The 13,924-nt window shown below is 43.0% G+C and overlaps 1 protein-coding gene and 1 long non-coding RNA gene across 2 annotated transcripts; both read left to right on the forward strand.

Moving 5' to 3' along the window:
- The first annotated feature begins 294 nt into the window (after positions 1–294).
- Positions 295–9,042, forward strand: LOC121305209 (complement factor B-like). The gene is made up of 15 exons (XM_041236751.1): positions 295–616; positions 1,879–2,082; positions 2,696–2,881; positions 3,088–3,261; positions 3,958–4,038; positions 4,555–4,649; positions 4,879–4,987; positions 5,307–5,426; positions 5,811–5,891; positions 6,090–6,215; positions 6,614–6,723; positions 7,093–7,213; positions 7,779–7,935; positions 8,304–8,389; positions 8,951–9,042. The coding sequence occupies exons 1-15, from the start codon at positions 550–552 to the stop codon at positions 9,040–9,042; spliced, it is 1,809 nt and encodes a 602-aa protein (XP_041092685.1). The 5' UTR covers positions 295–549.
- Positions 9,043–9,309: 267 nt separating this feature from the next.
- LOC121305235 lies at positions 9,310–11,020 on the forward strand. The gene is made up of 3 exons (XR_005948058.1): positions 9,310–9,426; positions 9,892–9,941; positions 10,359–11,020. It is a non-coding gene; the product is annotated as an uncharacterized LOC121305235 (long non-coding RNA).
- The last annotated feature ends 2,904 nt before the right edge of the window (positions 11,021–13,924 follow it).

The raw sequence follows: 13,924 nt of genomic DNA on the forward strand, positions 1-13,924 counted from the left end.
GGTAAAGCACAGGGAAGCATTGTAAAGCACAGAGAGGACTGGTAAAGCATATAGAAGCATTGTAAAGCACAGAGAGGTCTGGTAAAGCATAGGGAAGCATTGTAAAGCACAGAGAAGTCTGGTAAAGCATATGGAAGCATTGTAAAGCACAGAGAGGTCTGGTAAAGCATATGGAAGCATTGTAAAGCACAGAGAAGTCTGGTAAAGCATATGGAAGCATTGTAAAGCACAGAGAGGTCTGGTAAAGCATATTAAAAGAAAACAGGGTAAATAGTCAAAGAATGGTAAAATTGCCAAAAAAAAAAAATTGTGCAAAAAACGCTGTGATGATGTAACTGTGGCTCCTCTTTCTCGAAACGCAACCCTTTTGGGTTTCGAATTGAGTAGAAAAATACTTCGAATAAGGAACACAATTATTTTCTCACGGCAAAGGAAGGTGTGTTGTTGTAGCACAGCAATAAAACCCAGCTGGACTTTGCAAGAGCAAATGTATACATATATACTCAATGCTGTTGGTTAGTCTGCTGAAACGCACGGAGGAATACAGCGATGGCGTCGGACAGAGCTGTAGGATTGCTGCTCCTGTTGTGCTGGGTTATAAACCCAGTTCTGTGCGGTAAGACTTGGCATTATTATTATTATTATTATTATTATTATTATTATTATTATTTATTATTATTATTATTATATCGTCGTTCATGTTAAACTTTAAGTAACCAGTACAGTATAACTATATAACCTGTTATAATATTTGACGTTCTTGTACTTCAATTGCATTCATTTATACGTTGAAATACTGCATTAAAATAACTTTTTTTAAAACGAAATTTGTCCATAATTGTAATGTTATGTATTGTAACGAGGTAAAGTACAGAAACCGACAATGAGGACTCGAAGTCGGGGTCCGGGGTACACGACTCCCGCTGGACAATGATTATTCTGACCCGTAAATTATAGAAAAATGACATTTTCGAATCAATTTTAAGCAAAAATAAATAAATAAATAAATAAATGGCATATTTTTGGTTAAGTATCTGGGAAAACTATAAAGCGCTGGGTGTGGAATTCAATATGTTAACAAGGGAACATTATTCAGCAGCTTTCACTGGACTCTATGAAGCTGAGGGGGTTCATTCATATAGAGGGGGTGCAATTCAATATGTTAACAAGGGAACATTATTCAGCAGCTTTCACTGGACTCTATGAAGCTGAGGGAGTTCATTCTATATAGAGGGGGTGCAATTCAATATGTTAACAAGGGAACATTATTCAGCAGCTTTCACTGGACTCTATGAAGCTGAGGGAGTTCATTCTATATAGAGGGGGTGCAATTCAATATGTTAACAAGGGAACATTATTCAGCAGCTTTCACTGGACTCTATGAAGCTGAGTGAGTTCATTCTATATAGAGGGGGTGCAATTCAATATGTTAACAAGGGAACATTATTCAGCAGCTTTCACTGGACTCTATGAAGCTGAGGGAGTTCATTCTATATAGAGGGGGTGCAATTCAATATGTTAACAAGGGAACATTATTCAGCAGCTTTCACTGGACTCTATGAAGCTGAGGGAGTTCATTCTATATAGAGGGGGTGCAATTCAATATGTTAACAAGGGAACATTATTCAGCAGCTTTCACTGGACTCTATGAAGCTGAGGGAGTTCATTCTATATAGAGGGGGTGTAATTCAATATGTTGGCAAGGGAACATTATTCAGCAGCTTTCACTGGACTCTATGAAGCTGAGGGAGTTCATTCTATATAGAGGGGGTGTAATTCAATATGTTGGCAAGGGAACATTATTCAGCAGCTTTCACTGGACTCTATGAAGCTGAGGGAGTTCATTCTATAATACTTTGCTGGCATGCTTCCATACAGAGACGCTGTGTAGCGAATCGGTGAAAATCGCTCATGGAGAGGTGTGGTACCCAGCCACCAGAGAGGTGGGCAGCGTTCTGAAGTATGTGTGCCCAAATAACACCCGCGCGTTCCCGGTGAGCTGGAGGGTGTGTATGAAGAACGGACAATGGTCTCCTCTCAGGAACAGCTACTCAGAACAAGCGAGAAGCGCCTCCTGCGTCCGTGGGTACATTTATCAGCTTACCAAGCTGGCTTGGGAATCTTAATGTTAGGGAGACAATTTAGATGTGCAAGAAATCGTGTGTGCTCTAACCAAAAGTGACATCGCCTGTGACCTTTGAAGTCACTCTGGTCAAATGTGAAATATAGCTTACAATAACTCCTTGCAGGGTTAGGGGTAAATGTATCATTAGCTTATAATTCTTTACAGCGTTCAGATAGGGTCGTGGTTACTATGGTGTTTACAAAAAGAACCTCATTAGTTCATTAGTTCATTATCCTGAGATAATGAACTAATGCAGTATTTTGAATTGAAAAACTCATTAGCTGTTGACACTTGTGTGGCAATGCTAGAGCTTGCCAAAATTTCCCGCTGGTACTGAGCTTGGAAGCTGTAAAACTGGCTGGCAGTTCTAGTTATTATTATTATTATTATTATTATTATTATTATTATTATTATTATTATTATTTATACCATTGGCAACCGTCTATCGGAAATAGCTCCTGGCAAATGTCTACATATTCGCTGCGACCAGGTCACCAAGAAAAGGGTCTTGATACCAGGAGGTTCAAATCCCGGCTCAGCCACTGACTCGCTGTGTGTGTGTGTTTACAGCATATTCCTGCAGCGGCCATATCTCTCTGGAGAATGGCAGGTTCTTCCCGCGAAGGACCAAATTCTCCATTGGAAGCACGGTGCACTTTGAGTGCAACTCCGGCTTCAACATGTTTGGCTCACCAAACAGGACCTGCTTGAGTACCGGAAAATGGAGCGGTAAAGTGACCATCTGTGATTCTGGAGGTGAGTGCGGATTTTACTACAGGGTAACAAGACCGGGGCAAGTCCTGTCACCTTGTGGAAAACATATATATTGAGAAAATACATGCATTTTTCAAAATAAGCTTTCAGTAGAAATGGATGTCTCAATTGATGCCTCCATCTAGTGGTCTGATTTGGTAGTGCACTCTCCAGACCCTTTTAGAATGGGATGTGTTTGTCTTCGACAGAAACTTTCTGTCCGAACCCCGGGATACCGCTGGGGGGCCAGAGGATCGGGTCCCGGTTCTGGGAGGGGCAGCAGGTCCGATACACCTGCTACAGAGGCTTGGTTCTGAGGGGTCCAGAAATGAGAACCTGCAGGGAAGATGGCAGCTGGACTGGGACAGAACCACGATGCGAAGGTTATGATTATGATTTATTTATTTATTCATTCATTTATTTATTTAGCAGCCTGCTTTATCCCAGGTGACTCACACAGACATTTCAGGGCAGCACAGGGTTACAATGCAAGCTTCGTATTGAAACACAGTGTAGTTTACAGCAAGGGCTGAATAACAACACTGCTAGAATACAGTATGAACTAGGATGCAGCAAGTTATGGCCCTTTCTCTCTGGGATTCTGTGCAGGAGAGAGAGAAAGAGGGGGGGGGGGGGGGGGGGGGGGGGGGGTGTAACAGGGCAGTCTAGGGTTACAATGAAAAACTATATTTAAATATAGTTTACAGTAAGTTCAAATAACACCGCTAGAATACAATCTGATATAACAATTTAGGATTAAGACATCATATGATAAAGTATTTTGGTGAACCAGTCCTGAGTGATTTACAGCTCCGGTCAAACGTTTTGCATCCTCGCCCTATAAAATTATTGAATTGCACCCCCTCTATATAGAATGAACTCCCTCAGCTTCATAGAGTCCAGTGAAAGGTGCTGAATAATGTTCCCTTGTTAACATATTGAATTGCACCCCCTCTATATAGAATTAACTCACTCCTAAAATTCTAGGTGATGCAAAACTTTTAGGCAGAGCTGTATGCTTATTTTATCCAGCACTGTCTCAGGTCCCCTTGACTTTACACACCGTCTTTTCTCTTCAGAAAGATTCTCGTTTGACGAACCAGAAGCTGTGGGGAAGCAGTTGAACATGGCAGAGGAAGTAATCAGCAACATAGATAAAGGTTTGTGAATTGTCTCGCTTACTGGGAGGCTCGCTGGTCCAGCGATTAAAGAAAAGGGGGTCTTGATACCAGGAGGTTCAAATCCCGGCTCACGGTTCAAATCCCGCCTCAAGCCACTGACTCGCTGGACTGTGTTCAGTGAAGTTCCTTGAGGAACCTTGTGAGGCAAAGTAAAATCTTTTACGAAAATAAGGTTTCTCTGAGCGGACTGGTGTTGGGGGGGGGTGGGGGGGGGGGGGGGGGGGGGGGGGTGAACTCTGCATCATCAACAACTGCTGCTGCTGCTGCAGAGTCTCTTCCAATAGGACCTCGTTTGTTTTGCGTCTCGTCCGAAAGACGGAGCACAAGGAGGTGAAGTGACTTGCTCAGGGTCACACACACACACACACACACACACACACACACACACACACACACACACACCACACACAGCGAGTCAGTGGCTGAGCCGGGATTTGAACCTCCTGGTATCAAGACCCCATTTTCTTTAACTTTGACTGATTTCTTTCTCCACAGGTATTCACATGTACTTTGTGGTCAAAGCTTCAGCAAGCGTTGGGAAAGAAAACATAGAGAAAGCACAGAAGTTCATTGAAACTACGATTGAAAAGGTATGAGGGATTCACCACATTCAACAGACAGACAGCCAGCCAGCCAATGCAATAAGGACCAATGATAACACAAGTATATTTATTGCTTTATAGCGCTTTTTATGTAAAAATATCGCAAAACACAAGTGTAGGGCAGCTGCAATGGGGTGAGGCTGCTAGAATGGGATCACAGAGTGCTGACTGTACCTAGTTGCACTAATCTCGTTGGGTTGATGTTTTGTGTTCGCAGTACACAGACTTTTCAAAATTCCTAAGGTCCAGTGTGATCATCTTTGCTTCCAGTGCCGAAGAGATATTGCCGTTGAAGGATAACCCATCGGACGACCTGAACATTATGAGTGAGTCCGAATTCTCAACTGCACTTCCTCAATAATACCTGCCAATAAAGAACCAGGTTCTGACAACCAGGGTCTCGCGGATTTCATAATTCCCATCGTATAAATGCACAGCTCTGGCCAAAAGTTTTGCATCCTCACCTCCTTGTACTCCGTCCTTCGGACGAGACGCAAAACAAACGAGGTCCTATTGGAAGAGACTCTGCAGCAGCAGCAGCTGTTGATGATGCAGAGTTCACCCCCCTAGTCTCTGTAAATCCCTTTGGATAAAAGCCTCTGCTAATTGACTAATTAATGTCTGTCCATGTTGTTGCCTCTTCAGAGTTTCTGAACCACACTGGTTGTAATACAGGAGAGGCCCTCGGTCTGGTTCTGAATTCAATCAGGGAGAACTTAAATTGGACGAAACCTGCTAAGCAAATCATTATCCTCATCACCAACGGTAACCTGCTTTTACATACATTAAAATAACTCTTTAAAATCCAGAATAGCTGATTACAGACTGAGGAAGATAAAGCACAGATCTTTTATACCCAGCCAGCCCCTCCCACACACACCAGACCCCCCCCCCCGTGCTTGCAAGCCACACCCACTAAGTCACTCCCCCTTATACCAACAGCTATCTGATGCTACTGCTGACAAAAAAAAACCTGGCAATCAGTGCTATTGTTGACAGTCTTTAAAATCCATTCTCTCACCTCTTATTAGATTTATTAACAGGATCACCGGCCCCTCCCTTTAAAGGAGCGCTGACCATCTTTAAAATCCATTCTCTCACCTCTTATTAGCTTTATTTACATGATCACTGGTCTATCTTTTTTTGCAGGTCGACACAACATGGGCCCTAGTCCTTATGCCTTAATTCAGAACATAACTGAGAACATCCCAGAACCAGCCAGAAATCTCGGTGAGTGAACGGTGTTTGTCTCAAAGTCATGGATTTTCCTTTCTGCTGTCATTGTGAAAACAGCAGGAAAAAGAAAAAAATGTCATTTAAACAGCTGTAGCTGACGTGTCACGGTGAATTTTTCAACCTCGCTGCCTGCTCTTTTAAGCTGGCTGAGTTTCAGATGCGTTTGAAATGAGGGGGTCTCTTTTCCCGTAGATATCTTCACAATCGGGATTGGTGATGCTTCCAAAGAAGACCTTGATAGAATCGCTTCTCAGAGACAAGAGCCCAGGTCCTTCTACCTGCCAGATTACGAGGCCCTGGGAAGAATCTACCCAGAAGGTTAGACTGTGTTTTGACCAGCTATAAAACCATCTTAGAAGGATGCTCTGTGGTCCAGCGGTTAGAGAAAAGGGGGTCTTGATACCAGGAGGTTCAAATCCTGGCTCAGCCACTGACTCTCGCTGTGTGTGTGTGTGACCCTGAGCAAGTCGCTTCACCTCCTTGTGCTCCGTCCTTCGGATGAGACACAAAACAAACGAGGTCCTACTGGAAGAGACTCTGCAGCAGCAGTTGTTGATGATGCAGAGTTCACCCTCTCTAGTCTCTGCAAGTCACTTTGGATAAAAGCGTCTGCTACATGACTAAGTAAGATAATAGGTGAATAATCCAGGATGATTTTTCAATCTCAACCGACTGTCTGAGTTAAGTGTTTACTGTAGTTTTTATTCATCTTTCAGAAAACCCTAACGCATGCGGTGTCAGAGGAGTGAAAGCAGTGAATTATGGGAGAGTGTACAAAGGAACTGAAGCCAAAGAGCAGCAGTGGCCGTGGCAAGCCTTCCTAAAGGTGCGACAGACGCCTCCCGTTCTCATACAGATCATCACACCCCTGCCCAGCCACTTTATTAGGGACACTTCCTACACACACACACACACACACCTCTCGCCCTCTCCTGGAGACCAGGGGGGTGAACTCTGCATCATCAACAACTGCTGCTGCTGCAGAGTCTCTTCCAATAGGACCTTGTTTGTTTGACGTCTCATCCGAAGGACGGAGCACAAGGAGGTGAAGTGACTCGCTCCGGGTCCCACACACACACACACACACACACACAGAGCGAGTCAGTGGCTGAGCCAGGATTTGAACATCCTGGTATGAAGACCCTTTTCTTTAACCGCTCCACCTCTCCCCTCCCGTTCTTTCTTCTTCTCTCAGACGTCCCATACGTTCGGAGGGGGTTCTATTATCGCTGACCGCTGGATCCTGACCGCAGCTCATGTCCTAATGAAATCTGAGAACACGATGTATGACCCGAGCGAGATTACGGTCTACCTTGGTGAGTACTGGACACACTTGCAAACTGTTCAGCCAAAACAGCGATCGTCTGGGGTCTCCCAAGCGGCGCATCCAGTAAAGGCGCTCTGCTATAGCTCTTTGCGCTCTCCTATAGCCTGGAGGTCGTAGGTTAGAGTCCAGGCTATTCCACTGCCGACTGTGGATGGGAGTTCCCAGGGGGCGGTGCACAATGGCCGAGCGCAGACCAGGTGGGTGAGGGCTTGGGTTGGCTAGGGTGTCCTCGGCTCACCGTACACCAGCGCACCCCTGTGGTCTGGCCGGGCACCTGCGGGCTTGCCTGTAAGCTGCCCAGAGCTATCCTCCAACACAGTAGCTCTGAGGTGGCTCCACGGCGAGCGTGCAGAGTGTAAGACAGCATGTGGTAGAGACTTGGGGGGGTGAACTCTGCATCATCAACAACTGCTGCTGCTGCAGAGTCACTTCCAATAGGACCTTGTTTGTTTACTCACTCTGAGCCGGGATTTGAAGACCCCTTTTCTCTAACTGCTGGACCAGCGAACCTCATTTACACAAGACTGTAGCTTTCTGAATTCTTGCCACTGCAGGTATGACTGGAACCACACCGAAAGAGCTACTGGATAAAAATATGACAGTGGAGAAGGTTCTTGTTCACAAGGACTACGTGCACAGCGATCAAACCTATGCTCATGATGTTGGCCTGCTCAAACTCAAGAAAACAATCAAATACAGTGACAAGAAAAGGTAAGGATCTTCCAAGAGTTTCCTACAGTAAAAGCAAAGCAAAGTGTAATACAACACAGTGAAAGCATGGTTAAGCACAGAGGGGTCTGGTAAAGCATAGGGAAGCATTGTAAAGCACAGAGAGGTCTGGTAAAGCATAGGGAAGCATTGTAAAGTACAGAGAGGTCTGGTAAAGCATAGGGAAGCATTGTAAAGCACAGAGAGGTCTGGTAAAGCACAGGGAAGCATTGTAAAGCACAGAGGTCTGGTAAAGCACAGGGAAGCATTGTAAAGCAAAGAGAGGTCTGGTAAACTAACCCTTATAGAAGTGTCGCAATTAATAGGAATTCAATTATTTTGGTAGCTGTAACTGTTTTATTTGTTTTAAGGCCCGTCTGTCTACCATGTACTAAAGAATTATCCGAGATCCTGTCTTTACCAAACCTAGACTGGGACAAACAGTGCCAATATCAAGGTAAAACTCCCACTGCACTGCAGTGTGATCCAGTCCTGGTTTCACTAGGAGTTTAATAATAAGACACACCTGAGCTTGTTAGCTAGACACACTGGGGGCTGATCAAGCTGGTAGTAAAACCTGGACTGGGCGACACTGCTGTGCAATAGGAGTCTGATTACCAGCCCTGCAATGATAATAATGCTGGTTATCCTCACATGGATGGGAATCAGACTCCCGTTGCACAGCGGCCTGATCCATTCCAGGTTTCACCGCGCTTGCGTTGAAATGGAGGCCATTTAACTGGGGGGAAAAAAAAAAAAAAACGCATGGTTAAGTTAGTCCCACCCCTTTGCAAAGGTGGGGGAAGGATGGGTCGTTTTGTTTTTTGAGCTCAACGTGTTTTTTTTTTTTTTAATTTATTACCTGTCAATTTAAAAATAAACAAGTAAATTTGAAAGCAATTTACGAATAATCTCATTTCAATAAAAATGTTTTTGTTTTAAAAATTGAAGTGTGTACCTTTTTTAATTCTTTTTTTTTTTTTTTTTTTAATTCATTCATTTTTTTAAACCCCCCCAGACCGCATTTTAACAGGTAACGGGGGTGAAGATTTGCGAACGGTTATTGGCTACATCTCGGGGTGGGGCAAATCTGAGAGGAGAAACGCCTAGCTACTTTGGCGGTGTGTCTTTTAACGATCCAAACCTCTCTAACTATATTTCCACTTTGCTTGTATCCTGTGCGACTGTCGTGGATTTTGAAATCCTCGCTCAGACATAATAATAATAATAATAATAATAATAATAATAATAATAATAATAATAATTTTAAGTGTCTGCCGGAAGCCAGTAGTATTTTGCGTTGGATTTTGAATTCCAACTGTCATTTTGTTCGTTAAGTATATAATTCCATTAAATAAAAATACAGCCCTAACGATCTCTTAACTTTTTTTTTTTTCTAGAGTCGTGATGTTTGTTCCAGACTTTATCCCTTCCCCTTGCCTTTTCCCAAAGACCGGTTTTGTGCGATAGGGGACGATATTGATGCCTGCGGAGGTAATAATAATTTTGTGACTTGTTTGCACTAATTTCCTTGTAAAACTGTGCAATAGTTAAAGCACAGCAAAGTGTAATAAAGCACAGGGAAGCATTGTAAAGCACAGAGAGGTCTGGTAAAGCACAGGGAAGCATTGTAAAGCACAGAGAGGTCCGGTAAAGCACAGGGAAGCATTGTAAAGCACAGAGAGGTCTGGTAAAGCATAGGGAAGCATTGTAAAGCACAGAGAGGTCTGGTAAAGCACAGGGAAGCATTGTAAAGCACAGAGAGGTCTGGTAAAGCACAGGGAAGCATTGTAAAGCACAGAGAGGTCTGGTAAAGCACAGGGAAGCATTGTAAAGCACAGAGAGGTCTGGTAAAGCATAGGGATGCATATTTAATATATTTCTTCTACCGCAGTATTCATTTCAGTATTTCATTTCAGTATTTGAAATAATAAATATATGTATTCTTTTTTTTGATAGGGGATTCTGGAGGGCCATATGTCATCAAAACAAAGGGAAGATGGATTCAGGTAAAAATATTTATCTTGGGCCCACCCTCTCTTGAAAAGAGTGATATGTATTTTACAACAAATATGGCAATATATCAATTTACTTTAAAAAAAAAAAAAATCTCTTAAACAGTACGTAAAGCGAAATAATAATAAAACTATACTGTGAACAATGAAAACCGCTCAACTCTGAATTTCTTAGTCATTTCTTAACCAATACTGCCATCTTGTGGCCATCAAGTATAACCCACCATTTAAAGGAGCGCTGACCATCTGTAAAATCCATTCTCTCACCTCTTATTAGCGGCTGCAACGTTATCTCTTAGTTTTCCTGTGTGAGCCTGCGCTAGCTGTGCGATCGCCTCGCTTGCCTGTGCGAGCCTGCGATAGCTCAGTTTTCCTGTGGATGATGGACTTTGTCGTTTTTTTCTCTTGTAGGTGGGGATTGTAAGCCACGGCAGCTCCCACAAATGCAAGAGCGGTACTATGGGATACTATGCCAGTGTTCCCCGCCACATGGACTGGATCAAGCAACAGCTGGGCGATTAACCTGTGCTGAAACGCCTCTCTCCTCCTGCCGCACGCTTTCTGAAACAACGAACAGCTAATCATGCCATTTTTAATTGCTCACGGTCGTTTTATGTGCCCAAAATGTTCAGAACTCTTGTGTACGTTTTTGGATATCAGTAATCGATTATTATTATTTTAAATATATATATTTTTTAATGGGTCTCGGTTCTCAAACTCGCAGATTTTCAAGTTGCATCAATAACATACCGTGGTTAATTAGTGATCTCCAAATGTTTTAAAAACCAGTTAGGTCCGGAAGGGAGCGGAAGGTCTAAGTGAAGCACGTGTATTAGTTCTGTTAAACGTTTAGTTAATCAATCAATCAATCAATCAATCTGTCAATCTTTATTTTATATAGTGCCTTCCGTAGTGGACCAGGCAGATTTAGAGAACTGATTTGAAGTCATGATTGATGAACCGAAACCCACGAGCCAGAATCCAGCGGTTAGAGAAAAAGGGGGTCTTGATACCAGGAGGTTCAAATCCCAGCCACTGACTCCCTGTTTGTGTGTGTATGTGTGTGTGTGACACGCTGAGCAAGTCACTGAACCTCCTTGTGATCCTTCCTTCGGACGAGACGCAAATCAAACGAGGTCCTATTGGAAGAGACTCTGCAGCAGCAGCAGTTGTTGATGATACAAAGTTCACCCCCCTAGTCTCTGTAAGTCGCTTTGGATAAAAGTGTCTCTGCTAAATGACTCATAGTAATTAATAATAATAATAATAATATAATAATGAATAATAATAATGGGCATTGTGGCAAACACCATACAATAGCAACTGAGAAAATATGAAAATTAATGCAAAGGAAATTTGATGCTACTTCTTGATTTTTCGGCTAGGCCAATGTCCTGTGTATTTCAACTGAATAACTGCTGTAAAATATCACAAACCCGGCTTTATATTTTGTACAGAACAGATTTTTTTTTTTTTTTAATTAAATACTTCTCTGTGCTTTATGATGCTTCCCTTGCTACCTGTGCTTTACAATGCGTCCTCTGTGCTGCCGCTCGCCTGTGCTTTACCAGACCTCTCTGTGCTTTACAATGCTTCCCTGTGCTTTACCAGACCTCTCTGTGCTTTACAATGCTTCCCTATGCTTTACCAGACCTCTCTGTGCTTTACAATGCTTCCCTATGCTTTACCAGACCTCTCTGTGCTTTACAATGCTTCCCTATGCTTTACCAGACCTCTCTGTGCTTTACAATGCTTCCCTATGCTTTACCAGACCTCTCTGTGCTTTACAATGCTTCCCTGTGCTTTACCAGACCTCTCTGTGCTTTACAATGCTTCCCTATGCTTTACCAGACCTCTCTGTGCTTTACAATGCTTCCCTATGCTTTACCAGACCTCTCTGTGCTTTACAATGCTTCCCTATGCTTTACCAGACCTCTCTGTGCTTTACAATGCTTCCCTATGCTTTACCAGACCTCTCTGTGCTTTACAATGCTTCCTTATGCTTTACCAGACCTCTCTGTGCTTTACAATGCTTCCCTATGCTTTACCAGACCTCTCTGTGCTTTACAATGCTTCCCTATGCTTTACCAGACCTCTGAAACTCAATGGCTTTCCCAATGCCGAAGGAGAACCTCCCGTGCTTTAACAACCCCCTTTAAAACCATTCTCCGAGGCTTTTGCTATGGGGGAATTTTCATAAGAGGCTCCTTATTGACCGTTCTGTGTAAAAAGGCAGTTTTTTTTGTTTGTTTGGTTGTTTTTTGCTACAGCAAGATAATATAATTCCAATGTTCCATCACTAGAGGGCACTCTGTCGCTGCATTCAGCTCTTGCTGTCAGTGCAAATGGTTTCAATGAGACACCTCTGCTGTGTCTCAGTTCTTTCCTGGCGTGGTGTGTGGAAAATGAATGGCGTCTGGGAGTTTTAAAAGAGGTCCAAGTCATGCTGTGATTTAATTTCTCTGCTGTTTCACTAACCTATTTAATATATACAAAGATGGTATTTTTTTTCTATTTAGGAACCCCAGTTAGCCGAAAAATAAGAAAACCAAAAAATAAAAAAATTTAATAAAAATTAACAAAAACTTCAAATTTAAAAATGGAAAAATGGCAAAAAAATAATAATAATAAAATAAAACAAAAAAGGGGGCTATGGGGAGGGGGGGGGGTGTCAGAGCGCATTGTGCAACACCCAAGATCGCCAAACGCCAAATCTTTTCATGCATGCTATTGAAATATTGAATTTCCCCTGGGCAGATCCGGGTGCTGCTTCAGCGAGTTCTCTGTAACTCGCTGTTGTGGTTTTTGCTCGCTTTGTAATTTGACCGGTTTACAAACTATTCTAGCTGAAATGCCTTTCAAACAAGCGCTCATCTGATATGTAATGATACTTGCTCAGGACCTTCTCCAGCTCACAAGCTATTGAGAGGATCAACCTGTCTTCTCTGTGTGTCTGTGTCTCTGTATGTGTGTGTGTGTATCTCTCTCCTTCCTCCCTCTCTCCCTCCCTGTCTTTCTCCCTCTCCCTCCTTCTCTCTCTTCTCTCCCATGCAGGATGTCATGACTCTACAATGCAAGTTGTTTGTGATTAGTGTTCCCCAGGAGACAGTGCAAACTCAGACATAATAGCAAGCTGTTACACTCTCCTGTGGAATGCAAGGGGTCTGTATTAAAACAAGATGTGGAGCCCAGATTTAACTGCGATGCAGAACCGTCAAAGTGTGGCAGTGTAAACGAGTGTGCAAATTTACTGCAATACATTTTTTTTTTTTTTTTTTTTTTTTTAATCAGTGAGAGCATTGACTGACAGCCAGTAACATCACCCCACAGATAACGCTGACACAGGAAGTGTAACACATTTCCTATGACAGTAAGGCATACAAACTGAAACATTTCTTCAACCGAGTGTAAAACCCAAATCTCTATCTGCTTCCTTAGCATTATGATTGCCACAGTCCAATATAATATATAAAACTATGGCTATTGAAACTCAGGGGGGCTGTGTGAATCATTGCTGGAGCCACAGTCCAGTATAATATATAAAACTATGGCTATTGAAACTCAGGGGGGCTGTGTGAATCATTGCTGGAGCCACAGTCCAGTATAATATATACAACTAGGGCTATTGAAACTCTCCGGGGGGGATGGGTTAGGACTCCCTAAATAATCGTTTGAATATCTTTGGGAGACCTACTGAAACTGGTATTGACATTAAAATAACCTGTAGTTTTGTTTAACGTGTGCAAGTCGTGGAATTCAGTACACACGCCGCCTTAGAAACACATTATGGGAAAACCCAAATTATTCGCCAGTTTTTGCGGTTTGTCACTTGCAGCATCTCTCTCTTTCTCTCCCCCTTTATCTCTCTCTTCCCCTCTCTTTCTCTCTCCCCCTTTCTTTTTCTCCCCCCCCCCCTCTCTCTCTCTCACACACACACACACACTAACTAAACCGGCACTGTGACTCAGATCTTGTGC

This window comes from Polyodon spathula, chromosome 42, assembly GCF_017654505.1.
Source record: "Polyodon spathula isolate WHYD16114869_AA chromosome 42, ASM1765450v1, whole genome shotgun sequence".
Classification (NCBI taxonomy): domain Eukaryota; kingdom Metazoa; phylum Chordata; class Actinopteri; order Acipenseriformes; family Polyodontidae; genus Polyodon; species Polyodon spathula.

Coding starts and splice junctions, on each gene's coding strand:
- LOC121305209 (XM_041236751.1), top strand. CDS start 550: ATGGCGTCGGACAGAGCTGTAGGATTGCTGCTCCTGTTGTGCTGGGTT. Junction 2,882..3,087: donor GACCATCTGTGATTCTGGAG/GTGAGTGCGGAT, acceptor TGTCTTCGACAG/AAACTTTCTGTCCGAACCCC. Junction 6,216..6,613: donor GGGAAGAATCTACCCAGAAG/GTTAGACTGTGT, acceptor TTCATCTTTCAG/AAAACCCTAACGCATGCGGT.